The following is a 20,695-nucleotide window of genomic DNA, read 5'->3' as shown; positions in this document are numbered from 1 at the left end:
TTGCTGCAGTGCTTCTTGTATAGTTCACACTGCTACCACTTTCAGCCAGCAGTGGAAGGAATGAAGAATTAAGGTGGTGCACGGAGTGCTGACCAGATTCTTGTGGCTTTGGCAGGCTGCTTTGACCTGGATGGTGTTGAGCTGCACTCATCCAGGCAAGTGAAGAGTATTCCATCACATTCCTCACTTTTGCCTTGTAGTCTTGTAGATTCTGGACAAGCTTTGGGCATACAAGTGTTTTATTCACCGCAGAATTCCCAGACACTCGCTCTTACAGTCACCGTATTTATATAGCTGGTCTAATTAGGTTTCTGGTCAACTGTAATCCCAGGATGTTGATGGTGGATATTCAGTGATGCAACTGCCACAGAATGCCAAGGGAAGATTTACAATTCACTCTGGTTGAGATGGTACTTTTCTGGCACAAATATTACTTGCACTTTTCAAGCCTGAATGTTGGCCAGGTTTTGCTGCTTGCAGGCATGAACTGCTTCAGAAACGGAGATGTTGCAAGTAGTTCTGAACTCATTAATAGCAATGAACAAGCCACTGATGAAGCAGCTGAAGATGGCGGGTCTAAGGACATTACCATGAGGATCTCCTGCAGTGATGTCCAGGGGCTGATATGTTTAGCCTCTAATAACCATAACCATCTTGAATTGTGCTGGGTCTGACTGCAACCACTGGAGAGTTCTCCCCGATACACATCAACTTCCATTTTCCCAGGGCTCCTTGATGCCGCACTCGGTCAAGTACTGTTGATGTCGTCTGCTCTCACCATACCTCTGAAATTCAGCTGTTCTGCCCGTGTCTTCACCAAGGCTGTAATGAGATCAAGAGCTGAGTGGCTCTGATGGGACGCAAAACTGAGCATCAATAATCAGGTTGCGACTGAGTATGCAATATTTAATAGCATGGTCAATGGTACCTTCCATCATTTTGCTGATGATTGAGAATATATTCAGGTGAAGTCCTGCCTTTTGTGGACAGGACATATCTGAGCACTTTTGCATATTGTTGAGTCAAGACAGAGTCAAAACAGTGGGCAGACATCCTGCACCAATCCTGCACGGGCAGGACTAAGAAAATTGCAGCTGTTGCTGTCAAGGTCTCCACATTAAAATTGATGTCCACGATCAATTTCACCCCCAAATCTTCCAAAAGACACTCCAGACTTGGCAGGTCTGTACGTGCCACGCAACATAGATACAGAGAAGATAGGTGCAGGAAGAGGCCTTAGGCCCTTCGAGCCTGCTCTGCCATTCATCACGATCATGGCTGATCACCCAACTCAATAGCCTAATCCTGCTTTCTCCCCATAACTATTGATCCCATTCTCCCCAATTGCTATATCTAGCCACTTCTTGAATATATTCAATGTTTTAGCATCAACTACTTCTTGTGGTAATGAATTCCACAGGCTCACCACTCTTTGGGTGAAGAAATGTCTCCTTATATCTGTCCAAAATGGTTTACCCTGAATCCTCAGACTGTGACACGAGCATCGTTCTGATTATTAAATCATATCCTGTACTTTACAGTAAAAATCTATCTCAAATTAACAAAAAAAAAACAAGAGTCAAAGTGGAAATCATATCACTTTCCTTTGCCCATTTGGATTATTTTTTACCTGGATGGTGTTGAGCTGCACTCATCCAGGCAAGTGTTGGGGTTATTTGGTCTTGTATGACATCAAGGTAAGAAGCCAGTTTAAGAAAGAATGAAAATCTTTTGGATTGGATTGGATTTGTTTATTGTCACGTGTACAGAGGTACAGTGAAACGTATTTTTCTGCGAGCAGCTCAACAGATCATTAAGTACATGAGAAGAAAAGGGAATAAAAGAAAATACATAATAGGGCAACACAACATATACAATGTAACTACAAAGGCACTGGCATCGGATGAAGCATACAGGATGTAGTGTTAATGAAATCAGTCCATAAGAGGGTCATTTAGGAGTCTGGTGACAGTGGGGAAGAAGCTGTTTTTGAATCTGTTTGTGCGTGTTCTCAGACTTCTGTATCTCCTGCCCGATGGAAGAAGTTGGAAGAGTGAGTGAGCCGGGTGGGAGGGATCTTTGATTATACTGCCCGCTTTCCCCAGGCAGCGGGAGGTGTAGATGGAGTCAATGGATGGGAGGCAGGTTCGTGTGATGGACTGGGCTGTGTTCACGACTCTCTGAAGTTTCTTGCGGTCCTGGGCCGAGCAGTTGCCATACCAGGCTGTGATGCAGCCTGATAGGATGCTTTCTATGGTGCATCTGTAAAGGTTGGTAAGAGTCAATGTGGACATGCCGAGTTTCCTTAGTATCCTGAGGAAGTATAGGCGCTGTTGTGCTTTCTTGGTGGTAGCGTCGACGTGGGTGGACCAGGACAGATTTTTGGAGATGTGCACCCCTAGGAATTTGAAACTGCTAACCATCTCCACCTCGGCCCCGTTGATGCTTACAGGGGTGTGCACAGTACTTTGCTTCCTGAAGTCAATTACCAGCTCTTTAGTTTTGCTGGCATTGAGGGAGAGATTGTGGTCGCTACACCACTCCACTAGGTTCTCTATCTCTTGATCCTTCATATAGAATGCTGCAGCTGTACATCTTATATAATTATTGGGAAGTACTTCTGTATGAATCACTTAAAAAGTATCTGATATCAAAGTAATCACAGGAACTCAACACGTCGTAATTACCTTTTCATTAGTGTGTTTGACAAGTTTTATCATGCCGTTTTTGCAAGCAATAGCTACCAAACAAGAAATAGTTATAATAAAAAAAATTACCAGATTCTTATCTCCCTGTTCCTTCAGTTCATGGCTTATGGTCTTCTGCTGCTCAGAATCCCACTCCCGCCCATCAACCAGCCAGTGCTTCTCACCATGCTCAGACAAGGAGACCGACACAAATGGGGCCTTGGTTAAAAATTCTAGATCGTCACACTGCGGATGGTTGAATGGATTCCTGTCTGCATTGGCCACTATCTGTATTACTCTTGCCTGGAGTTAAAATGTGGACACTGGTCTTTCTAGTGCTGTCGATTCAATTACCGGTTTACATTTCTACATTGTACTATGGCAGGTATTAAAGGTATTATTTTGTCGTTTTCATTTAAGACACACAAAAAGGAGTTGGAATGCATTCTTTGGAGAATACCAAGGAGCTGGATGACACAGGATATTACTGTAACTTGAACAGCACTCTTCCAATTGGCTCTTATTATTTGCTTAACATAGCTTATAGCTGAGCTTTTCAACTCCAGCTTAATCTTCCTGGGAGTCAACTCCTTTGTGCAAGGAGCTAACATGTAGCAGAGGGGTGCAAAGCTAAATTAAGCCAACAATTTGCATATGATAATGCAGGCAAGGGGCTGGATTCTCTGATTTTTAGGCTATGTCCCCACGCCGGCATGGGAACGGTGGCGTTTTACCACAGAAAAAACAGTGTAAAACGGCCACTGATCCTCAGTTTGGCTGGGGGCTAGCAGCAAGGCAGCGTAGAGCACCCGGCTTTAGCCTCCGATACGGCCGGAGAATTGCCGGGTTCGTGGCCGTGCATGTGCACGGTGGTGGCCTGCAGCGGCCGTGCTGTGCAACAGACCGCCGGCCGCTCGCGGCCCCGGCCTGCAAAATAGTGTCCCCCCCTTTGGCCGGCTTGCGCACCCTGGGCCACCCCCAACAGTGCCCCAAGCCCCTGACAAAGTCCCCCCTGCCTGCGAATCGGCTCTCCCCCGACTGTGGCAGCGCTGGACTGAGTCCACACACGTAATAATTCAAATCTTTGAGAAAAGAAATCCCATCTTTTAGTGAGCTTCATTACATCACTTATCTTCGTTCAATGTATTCTGATTTGATTAGACTGCGTTCTGTACTTTCGACAGCTTTCTAGCTTAGTGCTTCCTTGGAAATGTGCCAAATATTTTGAAGCAAGTCCCAGATTTCTGCCTCAGGATATGTTTTATACATCGAACACTATAATTTATGTGTCTGAGGATCAGGTTTAGTTAACACTTTTGCCTGAAACATATAATAGGGTTTCTTGCAGATATTTCTTCTGTTTGCCTCAGACTGTTGTGCTAGCCCATGATCTTGACTAGCTTGCCCAGCTGTGTTTTCAATGACCGAGACAACCCTTGCGCACAGCCTAAAACCACAAGACAGTTGATGTTCACATAAATTTAGTGATTTAACGCATGAGAATAAACACAACAGGAATGATCTGTAGATAGCAAATTTGGAATTGTACATATTCCTGTCAGATGTTTCCTTTGCTTCACTTCTCACATGCCCAATGGCACATGAAGGGCTGCACGTGAAGAAGATTGGCAGAAAGATCCTCTTTGTAAAATTTGAACATTTGTCCCATTATGTGGAGTGGCTAATTTTAAACATTTTTCAAACTTCACAATCAACTTTTAATACAACAAATTAATGGAAAAATATTTTTCAGAGGCCCCATGCCTCATCCAATCTCTCCCCATTTCAAAAACATTCCCCGCCTTCAATTCATGTGACAATGTCCACTTTAACTCCAGTTCCTATTTAACAGAGGCACTGTCGCCTCCAAACCCCCCCAAAGTCCAGCAGCATCCTCCATTCTTTTCAATCCACATTCCAAAGGCATTCTCCCTCTAATCATTTCCCCAGACTAGAGGCTCCTTTCTCTACCAAATCACTTTAGAGTTCACAAAGGCATGCTCACCTTCCATCCTTCCAAATGATACAGGTACTCATTCCTTTGCAAAGCTCTCTGTAGAGAATAGAGACATTCCTTCCTTTCTCCAATTAAGAAACTCTATTCTCTCTAATACCACCCGGTTTCTTGATATATTCTCCTCTTTAAACATTCTTAATTCATTCAGGCCAGTTTTGGCTTCCAAAATTTGGAGATGCTCATCCATTTTTAACACCACTCCTCCAGTTTACAAAGGCACTCTCTTCCCTCCATTTCACAAACTTGTTTTCCCCTCCAAAATCTGGAATGCCCTTTTGAGGTTTTGTTTCCTTTTTTTTTACACCAAGTACTTTTGGATTCCACAGCCTCAATTTTAACTCAAAATGAGACACAGTTGGGCAAATGTCAAGGCAAACACCAACCACCCCCTGTTCCTACACAGCCACCTACCTTGGCAGCATAAGGTCCAGGTGACTTTAACTTCCCAGCCTCATCTATGTGCCTGGTTGAGTGTGATCCCAAAACTGGAAATGGTAACTGGATATAAGTGGAATGTCAGGTCCTTGACCTAAGTCAATCCCTTACCCAAGCTCCTCTTCCAAATGACATTTGGGGTCTAATGACATCATCAGGTCTGATCTGAAATTTAAAAAAGGACACCTTACATTTCAAGGTCATAATTTTGCACAATGGTGGTGGTCCCACCCCTTGGCTGAGAAGTTCAGGTGAGAACACCTCTGCTTGGTCAGTCTGCAAGACCTGGAAGACTACAACTAGGTTAATTAGGGGCTCAGAACATGCTGAAGGTGGGGGAGATACCACTGGGGAGGAAGAACTGGGGGTGGAAAAGCCTCTGCTGGGCACAGGGCAACCTATCAGAAGAAGCCCTCCCCTCCAAGCCTGACAAAAGGTTTCACCATTGGCCTCGCCATGTGGTGTGAACACCTCCCACTGGAAAAATACCTACGGTGATGGAAGAAGGCACTCAACTGACCATTAATTGGCCTCAATTGGCCAATTGGTCACCAAATGCCTCCACTGCCCCTGATAAAGTAACAGCAGAGGCAGATATGCAACAGGCCCTGCACTCCTACCATGGTACCTGATTATACAGCCCCTCTACCTGCCACCCACTCAGCAGGGGGAAGGGAGGAGGAGGTGCTTAACATTCCACTCCAGCTATGTGTCCTTGCCACCTGCCTGGAACAGCAGGTTAAAAAATGCAAGAAGAATGTGGAACAAGTGAGCAGAGTTAAAATTGCCCCTCAGATTTCCAATTACTCTCATAGGTGACCAACATCCTAAATCACACAGAGGCTAGTCTTATTTGCCCAAACATGTGCAATGCACACAATTGAACAGAGAAATATTTCATTTTATGTCAACTATTCAGTTTATCATGGGGGGCATTGCCAGGTTACTGCCTGGGCTGCACGCACCTGTGTGCCTCCAGCGGGTTCTGCTCACCAGGTGCATGTCATGGGAGACCTGCATGTGGCACAGTGGCATGATGGAATGGACAATGGGGAGAATATCTGATGTAAAGGCTCGATAATGATATTTAAATATATTCAAATCGTGATCCCGGCATTGAACATTGGGATATGAAGACAGACTGAGACATTGGGCAAGATTCTCCGACTGCCCACAGCCCTGACGCCGGCTGCCGTATTCTCCGGTGCCGTTTTTCAGGCGGGGGCGGGATTCACGCCACGCCGGTCAGGAGCCGTTGGTAGGGGCCCCCCGGGCAAATCCCCGGGCCCCGATGGGCTGAGCGGCCGTCCGTTTTTGGCCAGTCCCGCCGGCATGGGTTATGCATGGTCCCACGCGGCGGGACCTGGCAGGTAAGTCGGCGGGGGTGGTCCTCGGGGGGGGGAGGGGGGGCACGGTGGCCTGGCCCACTATCGGGGCCCAACGATCTGCGGGCAGGCCTGCTCCGTGGGGGCACTTCTTCCTTCCGCGCTCCTCATGGCCGGCGCAGTGAAGTGCATACGGCAAAATATGCCGGCCGGTCTGCGCATGTGCGGAATCACGCTGGCAGTTCCACGCATGCGCGACATCACGACAGCCATTCCGTGCATGCGTGAACTCGCAAAGTCCCTTTGGCGCCGGCTGGAGCCACCATGGGGGCCCGTTGATGCCGGAGTCGTTGCCGCCGGTTTTCCCGCCGGCGTGGGGACTTAGGGAATCCCGCTGATTATACTTTATAATCATTATTTTCTTCAACTGTACCTAATGTTTATGAATGCTAGTGTGTATGAGGCAAAATAATGAGACGCCATATTTTTAAACGACAAGGGCAAATGTGGAATAAAAAACCCTCCTTAATTTTAAAACTCACAACAAAGCTTGATGTTGGAATTATTAATGTTGGGACCATCACCCCAAATTATGAAAATACACAAGGAACATAGGAACAGGAGTAGGCCATTCAGCCCCTTGACTCTGTCCCACCATTAAATGAGATCATGGCTGATCTGTGGCCTAACTCCATATACGTGTCTTTGTGCAATCTGTCCTCGTAACGTAACCCCTGTAGTGCAGGTGTCATTTTTGTAAATCTACGTTGCATTTCCTCCAAGGCCTTCATATCCTTCAGACGGTGTGGTGCCCAGAACTGCTCACAATACTCCATGTGGGGTCTAACCAGGGTTTTGTAAAGCTCCAGCAAAACATCCGTATCTTTGTACTCCAATCCTAGAGATAAAAAGGCTAGTATTCCATTAGCATTTTTGATTATTTCCTGCACTTGTTCGTGGCATTATAAGGATCTCCAAGTCTCTTTGGACATCCACTGTACTTAACCTTTTCCCATCTAGAAAGTACTCTGCTCTATACTTTTTTGGTCTAAAATGAACATCCTCACAATTGTTTACATTGAATTCCATCTGATACAATTATACCCATGCACCTAGTCTGTCAATATCTCCTTGCAATTTTATGCTATCATCTAGGATGTCTACAATGCCTCCTAACTTTGTATCATCAGCAAAAATTTGGATCTTTGACTTTCTATGCCATCATGCAAGTCGTTAATGCATAATGTGAATAATTGAGGTCCCAACACAGATCCCTCTGGTATACCACTAGTCACATCCTGCCACCCCAAATTTGGATCTTTGACTTTCTATGCCATCATCCAAGTTGTTAATGAATAATGTGAATAATTGAGGCCCCACCACAGATCCCTCTGGTATACCACTAGTCACATCCTGCTGCCCCAAATTTGGATCTTTGACTTTCTATGCCATCATCCAAGTCGTTAATGAATACTGTGAATAATTGAGGCCCCAACACAGATCCCTCTGGTATGCCACTAGTCACACCCTGCCGCCCCTCAATTAAAGTACTTGCCCATTATCACAACTTCCTGTCGCTGGCCACTCAACCATACCTCACATACAAAATACATTGATCATAGACAGCAATAAAACATGGCTGGGATTCTCTGGTCGTTGCAATTCAATTTTCCTACCAGCAGCGTACCCCACCAGCGGGTTTCAGGATGGCATGGGGTGGTTACACTGGACAATAGAATCCCGCCGCTATGCAGCTGAGAATCACACGGCTGGCGGCCAGAGAATCCTGCCCATATATAATTTTGTCCGTGACAAATAAGTAGTAAGCACAACAGTTCCTTTCATTTTCTTCCCAGTTTGCAACAACAACCTGCAATTGCTATCTTCCTTTGATGGCTGCAGACCCCGTTTTTGAACAAATTGAAAAATGGCTTGACCATAACTGAAGAAATTCCTAAATTGAAATAAGCTGCCTATCAAACACTATTTTGACAAATACAAAAATATATCTTTATTTGAATTGAGTGCTGAGCCCTCCGCCCAGACATCTGTTTGAAAAAATTGACATATTATTACAACAAAAAATCAAATTAAGTTGGGATTTCTGGAATTGAGTTTGATGTTTAAACTCATATCTAATTTGTCAGAATTATAGAAATCAACGCTGAGCTAAATCGCAAGAAAAGGATTCTTTATTTCTCTCACAAACATACACCCTCCCCCCACAATAAACCACAAGCATTTGCTCCATCTTTCCAGTTCACAACACACTCACCTCCCCACTTGACCTTTTCAATACTGGTCTCAGATACAACTCCGACTGGACAGCATCTCACTCCAACAATCTGTACTGAAGCTAGTAATTCCCAAGCTATTGAAAGTCCAAGATTTCTTATTTACAGTTCCAGCAAAGAATTTGTTCCCAGAAATATCAACTGTGTCAGTAGGACAGGACCAGTAAGGAATGACAGAGATTTTCTGGCAAGACCCCTGAGGGGAGCAAATGATCTGCAGTGTCGCAACAAACTGATTCATACCCACAAGCAATTATGAGGGTATGGGTTTGTATGCATTGTGCATAACTGACTATAGCCTCAAATGAGGGCAATAATTTATTATAAAAAATAAGTCAAGGTAAATACTTGCCCACATCAAGCTGAAAGATGTCAGTGTTGGAAAATTGGCCTTTTCTGGGCTATGGGGTTGTTGATGAGTGACACATTAAGCAGCAGCCTTCCTGTTTTGACAAGTGTTGAAGCGACCATTAAGCCTGTCAACTTCTGAGATGTTAGGGTGAGATTTATGGTCAACCAGAGTGAGACAAATTGCTAATTTGTTTGTACATTTGGAGCTGTGTTTATTTTTTAGTAAAATACGTCAAAGTAGGTGACATCTACTTGAAAACCAAAATGAGTGAATCTCCCACCAAATGAGTTTGAGGGGTCTGGCGAACAGGTCACTCTTTTATACATGTGTGACTGAAAAAACAGACTTTGTAACAACAGTTTGTTAGTCAAAAGGCAATGGACTCAAGGAAGTACAAATGTCAAAATAATAGGGCAAAAATCGGTTGAGTTGTAGGATATCATAATTGGTTATGAGAAGTAAAAGTAAATTAAACAGAATTATATAAATAGAAGATAGAGAGTGAAGAAGAGAGAATAGGGGAAAAAAAGATTGAGTGGGCACAAATAAAGCATTTAAAAGTTTTGTTTTCAATCACCAGATTTTGAATATTTTGCAAGTGGATCACCCAAATCTAGAGTCATAGAATCATACAGCACTGAAAAGGCCCTTCGGCCTATCGCATCTGCACCAGTTAAAAACAATCACCTAACCATTCTAATCCCACTTTCCAGCACTTGATCCATAGCCTTGTATGCTCTGGAATCACCAATGGGAAAAGTGTGTTCCTGTCAACTCTATGCCCCTCATGATTTTATACACCTCAATCATGTCCTCCCTCAGATTCATCTGCTCCAAGGAAAACAATCCAAGTCTATCCAATCTCTCTTCATAACTAACCCTCTCCAACCCAGGCAACATCCTGGTACATCTCTTCTGCACCCTTTCGAATGCTATCACATCCCTCCTCCAATATGGATTCCAGAACTGCACACAGTGCTCTAGCTGTAGCCTGACTAATGTTTTATACAGTTCCAGCATAACCACCCTGCTCATAAACTCTATGCCTCAGCTACTAAAGACAAGTATACCATATGCCTTCTTAACCACAGTATCCACCTGTTCTGCTACCTTAAGGGACCGGTTAAATGCACACCAAGATCCCTCTGATCCTCAGTGCTTCCCAGGGTCTTGCATTTATCATGTATGCCCTTGCTTTGTTTGTCCTGCCCAAGTGCATCATCTCACGCTTCTCTGGATTGAATTCCATCAGCCCATCTATATCCTCCAGTAATCAAAGGCTATCTCCTCACTATTTACCACCCCACCAATTTTCATATCATCCGCGAACTTACTAATCAACCTCCTATATTCATATTGAAATCATTTATATAAACCACAAACAAGGGCCCCAATACTGATTCCTGCGGGACCCCACTGGACACAGGCTTCCAGTCAGAAAAACACCCCTTGACCATCACTCTGCTTCCTGCCACTCAGCCAATTTGGATCCAATTTGCCAAATTTCCTTGGATCCCATGGGCTCTTACCTTCTCTATCAGTCTCCCAACTGGGACCTGATCAAAAGCCTTGCTGAAGGCCCAGTAGACTATGTCAAATGCATTTCCCTCATCTACACACCTGGTCACCTCTTCAAAAAACTCAATCAAGTTGGTCAGACATGACCTGCCCCTAACAAAACCATGCTGACTGTTCTTGATTAATCCCTGCCTCTCCAAATATAGATTAATTCTGACTCTCAGAATTGCTTCCATTAGTTTCCCCACCACAGAGGTCAGACTGACTGACTAGATACAGATTCCTCATTTATTACTTCCACTTCAGCCTAAATGGCGAAGTGAGAGCAAAGCTGCAAATCATTTTTCTGCCTCTGTCCCTCTTTACACATATAAAAACTTTTGTAAAACTCATCTTTTCAACCAATGTTTCAGTCATATCTCTTAACTCTCCCCTCATAGCTCGGCATTAAATTTCAAACCTTTTAAAAAAATGTTTAGTGTACCCAATTCATTTTTTCCAATTAAGGGGCAATTTAGCGTGGCCAATCCACCTAGCCTGCACATCTTTGGATTGTGGGGGCGAAACCCACGTAAACACAGGGAGAATGTGCAAACTCCACACGGACAGTGACCCAGAGCCGGGATCGAACCTGGGACCTCGGCGCTGTGAGGCTGCAGGGCTAACCCACTGCGCCACCGTGCTGCCCTTAAATTTCAAACCTGACATCATGCCCCATGGCTGCACAGGCTACTTTGGCATTGGTGGAAAACAATCTCAAAATTATCACTATTTCTCAGCCAAGGCAATAAATCAAACAGTTCTCAGCTGTAGTGATCTACCTGGTAGAGAAAGAAAGTGGCATCCATGCTCTATTGTGCCTAGCCTTCTTAATGATCATAGACCCATTCATGAATTCCTGTACCAGCCTCCCCGAACAGGCGCCGGAATGTGGCGACTAGGGGCTTTTCACAGTAACTTCATTTGAAGCCCACTTATGGCAATAAGCGAGTTTCATTTCATTTTCATAATGGCCCTTTATTGTGTTTTTTTCATGGGTCATGGGTGTCACTGGCAATGCCATCATTTGTTGCCCATCCTTTATTGCTCTTGAACTGAGTGACTTACAAGGCGATTTCAAGGACAATTAAGAGTCAATCACATTGTTATTGTCATAGTCATGTTGACTTGACCAGTTAAGGATGGTAGATTACTTTCCTTACAGGACATTAGTGAACCAGATGGATTTCTACAACAGTCAACGTAATTGTCATGGTCGCTACTAATGAATTCAATTTGAACCTGTGCATTCCAGAGCATTAGCCTGAGCCTCTGAATTATTAGTCCAGTGACATTACCACTATGCCACTGTCTCCCCTGCTATCCCAACTACCCAGCCGAAGGCTGGCAGCATGTGGTTGCAATGGAGTTGTAGATTATACAAAAATTATCTTTTGCTTAATATATAAAAGAGACGACATGTAAACATATCGGGGAAAACTTAATTTACAAAGTGCCACTTCAAACGGCATTGTGGAAAAGAGGAGGACAGAGTCAGACGACTGAAGGCCACAAAAAGTGATAAGGCTGAAAATGGTTGAACAATTAAACTGGAGCAAGACCAGGGAAGATAAAAATTAGAATTTTAAACTGGAGCAAGACCAGGGAAGATAAAAATTAGAATTTTAGTTCCAATATTTTGGCCACATTCAAATTTTGCTTCTGTTTACTTCAGAAAACATTACAGGATTAAATTCCAAAGGGTGTAAAATCATGTCATGGGATGACAGGAGCATGCACACTTTACACATCTGTCTAAAGCTTTCTCTCCACTATTTCAGCAACAACAGGGATACGGGGAGAGTGCTGGTGCATGGTGTTGAGATCAGCCATGATCATGTTGAATGGTGGAGCAGGTTCAAAGAGCCGAATGGCCTAATCCTGCTCTTATTTTCTGTATTTCTACTTGAAAACAAGATTCTTGTCTCCATTAAGAAAGTTGAAACAGCAATTTCAGATGAATGTGAGTGCCATACATCCCGTGGTAAAACTTCATTGTTATTGTGAATTTAGTTGGTGGATGCCTGGTGAATTATTAATACTGACATCAAAGTATATTCCTTTAAAGTCAGAGGCTTCAATGAAGTCAATTAATTTTCAAGTATTTAAAAAGAGTCAAAACATTAACTGAATTTCTGAACGAGGAGCAACTTAAAATACTGTAAATCACAATAAGTAAAGCAAAATTTTAAATGCAACCAAGTTAATTTCCTTCAGTGATCTCCAATTATTTGAAATTATCATAGCCTGTGCTTTAAGGAAGTAATAAATGATGACAACAACTTATATTAATATAGTGTCCTTCACAACCTCAAAACAACCTAAAGCAAGTTACAGCCTGTGAATTACTTCTGAAGTGTAGTCACTGTTGCAATGTAAAGTCCTGTAACAGCGCTGTGGTCACTGACCTCCCACTGGGAACATTTGAACAATTTAGTCTGAACGCCTGACATTCAGCAAACGCCTACCTGCACCACAACATGCTTAATGCCTTTCCTGGTTAAAATACCACCGGCAAGCATTGACGATTAGCCATATTGTGAGTTTTCTCATACATAATTACAGGTATAGAAGGAAGGTAGGCAGAGTTACTACTCTCAACAGTGATTTCTATTCTGAACCATTCACTTCTCTGTCACATTCTGAAATAGCGGGGAGGAGGTGGCATTGTTGTATTGTCACTGTACCAGCAATTCAGAAACTCAAGGTAATGCTCCAAGGACCTAGTTTCGAATCTCACAACAGATAGTGAATTCGATAAAAATCTGTAGGATTGTTGTAAAAACACATCTGGTTCACTAATACCTTTTAGGGAAGGAAGCCTTCCATCCTTACCTGGTCTGGCCTACATGCAAGTCCAGATCCACTGCAATGTGGTTGATTCTTGAAAACAGATGCCCTCTGAAAATCACTCAGTTCAAGAGCAAATTGGAATGGGCAATAAATGTTGGCCCAGCCAGAAATGTCCGAATTTTCAACGAATTGAAAAATATGTTAACACATGATATATTGTTCGATCCAAACAAGGCCTTTCATTAAAAAAAATTACAAAACTTGCGAATGGATTTTGTGAATATTTACAAATTATTCTGATATTTCGAAATTGTTCTTAAACCTAGCAACTACTGTGAAATGGCGATTGCAATGTCAGCAAACATCATTATGCCTCTTGAAATCAAGTTCTCCCACTGTCTATAGCCACCTCACAATAATTAATTTGCAATGTAAAATCTTAATTACCAAATCATTTCAAAATTATACATAAAAGCACAGCATCAAAGCACAATAGCTCCTCGCAAGAAATAGTTTCAACTCCAAACAGGATGATTTAATATCATCTTCCAAACTATTTGCAAAGAGTACGAAAATGAATTGTACTGCACTGGATAGAAGGAAGGAGCACATTAAAATGGGTCTTCTCAAAAAGAAATTGCTAACTTATTTTCTCTTCACCAATCTACAGAACAATATGATAAATAATATAGCCTTGCATCATCATGTCACTTGAAAGTGATATCATAACAAAAACTACGCATAATACTTTTGGTTTTTCGCAATCCTCCAAAGGATGAGTTTGTGAGGTATCTTTTCTCATTGGGACTAGGCTATTTAATGATATTGTCAGGAATTTGACTAAACTGAATTAGCGATACATTAAATCATAATCTACATTGTAAATTACATCTGGGAAATGGCTCTTTGCAGAAAATGAAAACATAATGTAAAATAAGAGCTACTTTTGCCCCAGATCCTGTGCCAGTCTGGTCCAGGTCCCTCTTTTGCAAAATATTCTGAAATAATTGCAGAGAAAGCATCCTCATGAATTACAGACTAAAAATCTGAAGACTGCAATATTACTGTTGATAAAATATTTCTTAGGTCCATTTAGGAATTATAAATGCTTGTGTCACATGGAAGAATCAAATGGTCAATATGTAAGACCATAAGACATAGCAGCAGACGTAGGCCATTCGGCCCACGGAGTCTGCTCCGCCAATCAATGAGATCATGACTGACCTGATGTGATAATCCTCAACTCCACTTTCCTGCCTTGTCCCCGTAACCCTTAATTCACTTACTTATTATAAATTTGTCTATTGCTATGGGCCAGGGTTTAGAAAACTCCAAAGTATATTATGGAGTTCACCTGACCTCTAACTGTTTATTGATTTTGGCTACGATGAGCATAAGAGCCTGCCTTTCAGGTGTTATTCAACAGAATTCTCTAGGTGCTTTTAATCAGAAAACAAGCTTTATTCTACAGATTTAGTTAACATTTGTAGAACACACACATAAGAATTTTTATCAACTACAACCATAAAGACCCCACACAGCTACAGTAATCTATGCATAATCCTTAATAAATTCCCCTTAACTGTTCCAATTCAATAACAAAATCCAAGTAAAACCAGAAATCCCTTTTCAAAGATTGGCCCAGCACACGGCATTCTTACTGATATAAGACTTGTTAGTGTTACTCTGTTCCCCTTTTTAAACAGCAGGTTTGAATTCCTTCCAGAAAATAATTATCTCTTTTATGTTACCAGTCTGGAACCTTATTTTAGAATGAAGATAGCGAGACACTTTTTTCAACCTGTGCAGTTCAAAAACCAGCCCAAACACAAAGCGAAAGTAAAACTCAAAGAGCCACAGCCCAGCTCCACCCACACAATGACATCACTGAACCCATGTGATAAGACAAAAACATTTCTTAAATAGACACTCCCATGACACTATTACAGTTTTACCTCTACAGGTAAAGACTTACAGAGATTCACGAATCTCCAAGAGAAGAATTGCTCCTCATCTCAGTCTTAAATGGGTGACTCCTTACTCTGAGATTATGCCCTCTGTGAAAATCAACCTCTCAGCATCAACTCTGTCAAGCCCCCTGAGTATCCAATAGTTCTCAATAAGGTCACCTCTCATTTTTCTATACTTCAATGTACAGGCCCAATCTACTCAACCTCTCCTCATAAGAAAATACTTCCATACCCGGGATCAATCTAGTGAACCTTCTCTGGACTGCCTCCAAAGCCAGTATATCTTTCCTTTGGTAAGGGTACCAAATCTGTTCACCGTATTCCAGGTGTCGTCTGACTGGTGCCTTGTATAGTTTGAGAAAAGCTTCCCTATTTTTATACTCCATTTTCTTTGAAGTAAAAGCCAACATTCCATTCACCTTCCCTATTACCTGCTCAACCTGCATGCTAATCTTTTGCCATTTATGAACGAGGACCCCAAAATACCTGTGCTGCAGCTTTCTCCATTTAAATAATATTCAGCATCTTTATTCTTTCCACAAAAAAGCATAACTTCAAATGTTCCTATACTATATTCCATGCTGCCATATATTTTAAAGAAACTGAGAGTAGAATCAATGAAGAGATCTTTTTAAACTAACAAATTCACTTTTCCATCCAAATTCATCCCTGTTTATTGTTCTGTTCACTTAAACAAGTCACAAGACAACAACAGTGCAATAGTTTTAATATTGAGTACTTAGAATCACTTTTGGCACTATTCAAAATGCCTGAATTTCATCGTTGCATTTTGATTAAACACCAGATGATGTTTTTTGATGAAAAACTGAAATAATTAATTTCCCTTATTGATTGATGAGAATATGGCAAATATGTTTAGATGTTTAGGTACAGATACAAAATGATAAGACAAGTGGACTGCTTACATGGAGCACTATGCAATTGTAGAGAGAGAAAATGGTTCTATGTGAAACAAAATGAATTGTGATAACTAATCGTGTTATGAAGAGAGAGAATTGTGTAATTGCAAGTGGCACAGGAAAAGTTAAAACGTTTATTTCAGCAGTCACATTTCTTCAGCTGATGTTTTCCTACTATTTCTCCAATACTGAAAATAAACTCAAGGTTTTAGTCAGCACGTGCAAGATTTTAAAGATGCTCCATATTTCTATCTACATACAATACATATATTAGGGAGCAAACAATGAAGAAAAATCTTCTAAAAATTCATGACCTAAGTAAATGCTCTGGCATGTTTAGCCTGAAAACACTTGGAAATTGGAGCATGAGGTACAGTGGGAAATAACATCTTGACGTCTGCCAGAAAACACCTGCTATAGTTGAAGTGGGAAGGAACATCTGGCAGCTGAAACACACTATAGAAAGAACAATACTATTAACCAGCCTGGATTTACATGCATCAGGCAGAATCACTTACCACGGTCTTCAACAGAGAAGTGGAATACGTCACTTGTTGCATTGTTCCCTTCCTTCAACACATAGCAGATCTTCATGTCATCAACTTCCCCTGGAATACCAACAACGGTTTAGTATTTTAAGGAAGGTGCATTAGGATCTGTTTCTCACATTACTTTTGTTACTACGTTTCCTTCAGTGATCAATGAAATCTGCTTTTAGAGTAGTCATCATGGGACAGTCGGGCATGTAGATAATTGGAATGCTGATTTACATAATGACGGTGCTACTTCGGAACCCTCGTGTAATTTTGAATAAATGCTCTGGAATTGTGAAATGTGCCACAGCAGGAGGCACTGATTGGAAACCTGGATTTGTGACAAAGAGCAGGTGGGAAAGAAGTTAAGAAAACCAGAAGGCATCTAACCCAGGGTCACACTTGTGTGCTCCTTAACAGCTGTTTAAGAACACAGCAGGAAACACAATGATTCTTTTGAATCCAACATTATGAATTGATTTTGCAAAATGGAAATTTCATCAGCTTTCCCTCCAAAAGGCACATATTCTTAACCAGCAACATCCCACCACAGAAACACTGTCAAAGCCCATCAATTTAAGTGTGGGGAAAAGTTACAATGAAATAAGCAAACGCTTAGTTAAAGCAGATTTTTAACCTGCCTTTGTAGCCTTTCAAGCTATTTTGAATCTGATTTGTAATTTAATATTCTAATCATGCTCTGGATTCACGGAGTGATTTTGCAGAGGCAAACATTTGAGACACCTAGGTAGCTTAAGAGAGTTCATTTAGTAGACTTGATGTTCAACATATCCAACCAATCAGAGCGGTAATCAAAGCTTTAGGAACATTTACCGACAAATATCAGCAGGTCGCAGTTTCTGTGGTAAAAACAGGAAAATTAATATTTTAAGTGCAAACCTTTTGGCTAGTCTAGCTCAGGATCATCAGCCTCCGGACTTATCTGGCAGCATATTATTGATGCCACCCCCCCTCCCCGACCTACACAAATAGGAAAAAGCCAATAATTCTGGATAATGCTCTGTTGCTTTATGTGGGCTGTGTGCAGACCCAAGAGAAGTTGGATAATGACCATTAGATCTTCTTGTATTGATAGCATATCACTATCTGATAAACTGCACACCCCCAATACTTATTTTAAAGGAATAGTGACTTGGGTACTTTTGGGACTCTGATATGACTGAGGTCCAGGAAAACTCGATTAACATGGCAATCCTTAGCTTAAAGGTGTAAATAAATATTTTTTCATGTTTAACTTGGGAGAAAGACACTTGACCTTAGTCCAGGCATATCAAAAAACTGAAGAGATTATCTGACTGTTGGTAGGCCAAATCTGATGATCATCACTACCCCCCTCCACCTAGCCCAAGTCTACACCTATGTTTAGAGCCAGAGTTTACAGAAGAAGGCAATTTAATCAATCGAGTCCTTGCCAGTGTTTTGCTGAAGCAATCCAAAATTAATCCCATTGCCCTGGTTCCTCTCAATAGCCCCTTTGTGCTTCAGGTATTTTTCCAATTTTTGCTTAAAATGCAATGGTTTTTGTCTCCACCACTCCTGGCGGCAAAACAGTTCATATTCGAACAACTCTCTGTGTAAGAGAAATGTCTCCTAGATTCTCTCTTAACTCTCAGCTAATATTTTAAATTGATGACCTTTCACTTGCCCAATCAGAGTAGTCTTTCCCAATGCACTCAATTTCCTCATTTTAAAAGTTTTTATTAAATCTCCTCTTAACCTTCCTTAATCCAGTGGAAATAGTTCCAGTAATTCCTCATAACTACTGTTCACACCTCTGGCATCTTCCTCGTGAATCTATCCTGTTCACACCTTATGGCTTTTGAGTCTTTTTGATAATGGACCGCCCAGAATTGACACTGTGATCCATAACCGCAACCTCAGAAGAATATATTCTACTACTGCAGTCCCGCACCAACCATTTCTACAGTCTGAGAATCTCTGTTCAGTTTTTTGATAGGCCTTGACTAAGGTCAAGATACTTCTGTTTTTCTCCAAATTAAACATGAAAAATATATATTTTCACCTTTAAGCTAAGGGTTGCCATGTTTTATCATTATTATGCTGAGTTCTAAGTGTTTTACATGCACACCAATAGAAATGAAGTTGAGATTGTCCAAGGTTATTTCACAGAAGGCCTCTTTAGCCAGAATGGAGATAAAACTTTATCAATCAATCAGTAGTGCTAGGTTTCATCCTAGGTTCCAAAAGTAGATGGATGGTATAATAATATACCGTACTGCCCAGTTTCCCCAACCATAAAATTGTAAATGGCACTTGTTGCAATGTAAATATAGATTTTAATTGACATTGTTTTGAGTTGAACTCATTTCTAAGTGCAACATATTTAATAAGTCATTACACAAGGTCATCTCTATTAAGAAGAAAGTGAACATTACTCATATAGCATTACAATACAATTGTGTTGGAAGTCAGGACCAGACTACATTGTACAGCAATTGCTAAACTGTAATATTAGAGTCCCGATTTGCCAGTGCAGACACAATGGGCAGAATTTTGAGCCTGCGTTAGCTGTCAGCGAGAACGGTGACATGGGTAGAAAATACGACGAGAATCAGGAAACATGATTCTTGCTGGCAAGATCGTGATTTCCGATTTTCCAACAGTGACGTAACGGAAGGCCGGGAACCTTGTTAAATACATGAAAATATCGTTAGTGAGGCCTCCCAGGGACTTCCCCCTCACTGAATATTCATTGGTTGCCGGCGTGACATCATTGGGTCTATTTCCAGCAGCTATATAAAAACGAGAACCTGACAACCTCATCTCCAAATGGGGTATTGGAGTTGAGTGCTCAGGTCACCATTACCATCCACAGTGCCAGTCGCACAGGGGCAGCAGAGAGGACACGAGGGACCCAGATAAGTTCAACTAAGAGCTGGCCTTACCGGCGGCCCTTCATAGCTGAAAACTCTAGGTTTAAAGGAATCTGGCTGTTGGTATGCACACAGCGCTTCCAGTGTCCTCCTTGCTGGGCTTGTGCTGATATCACCGCAGAGAGATTGCCCTTCCAGAGTGACAGCTGCAAAGTGGGTGGGAGCTGATGAATCCATAGGTTCAGCACTGGGGGCGACTGTGAGGTCCCTGGGTTGGGTCACATGAGATGCCAGGCTGCATGGGCAGAGTGGGGACTCTAGACAAGAGGTGTTTTCCAGTCTCATGGGATCTAAAGACCCTGACACAGCAGGGAGGATGACTGCAGTGAGAATGAAACCCCACGCAGGCAGCACTGTGAAATCAGAGGGCATGAGATTTCCGGAGGTTCAAGGCCACTGGTTATGGAGACCAAATTGTCAGAGATTAGTGTATGTGTGGCTGACTGTTCAAGTTGGAAGGCTCATTTAATCCACAGCCTTTGAGAGCTGGGGGAATGAGGGTGTCTTCAAATTGCAGTCTTCACATGCATCAGGTGTGCCTTTCCTGCCACAAGGGGAAGCCAACTGCCTAATCAGGTACCTGACCCTTCCTTAACACGTCAAATGTGTCAATTGTCAAAGTCAGCATTGCAATGCTGGAGTGGTATCGGGAACTTGGGATGGAGGGTGTCTCGTGCAGCGGTCACATACAACCATAGGTTGCATTGGTTCACAGATTCCCTTTTGCGGCCTTGTGGAGTCTGTGGACCATGCTTATATAGGTTGCTTTGGATTGCAATCTCTTTTCAGTTACTTAAAAAATCTTTTGTTGCAGTTTTGTTTGCACTTCAGCCATATGATCCTGGCCTATCGGCACCCAGTGTAGAGAGGCAGGGGAGGAAGGGGACCTCCTCGTGA

General features: G+C 42.2%; 1 protein-coding gene across 1 annotated transcript in view; it reads right to left on the bottom strand.

Moving 5' to 3' along the window:
* The window catches only part of LOC140391964 (FRAS1-related extracellular matrix protein 2-like), a 322,439-nt gene that overhangs the window by 290,151 nt on the left and 11,593 nt on the right, over positions 1 to 20,695 (bottom strand). The window contains exon 2 of the mRNA XM_072477063.1: positions 16,869 to 16,958. Within this exon, the coding sequence (XP_072333164.1) occupies positions 16,869 to 16,958 (90 nt within the window). The remainder of the gene's footprint in view (positions 1 to 16,868; positions 16,959 to 20,695) is intronic.

The sequence above is a fragment of the Scyliorhinus torazame genome, chromosome 15, assembly GCF_047496885.1.
Source record: "Scyliorhinus torazame isolate Kashiwa2021f chromosome 15, sScyTor2.1, whole genome shotgun sequence".
NCBI classification, from domain to species: domain Eukaryota; kingdom Metazoa; phylum Chordata; class Chondrichthyes; order Carcharhiniformes; family Scyliorhinidae; genus Scyliorhinus; species Scyliorhinus torazame.
The sequence above is the reverse complement of the archived record's forward strand: the minus strand, read 5'-3'. Positions and strand labels throughout refer to the sequence as shown.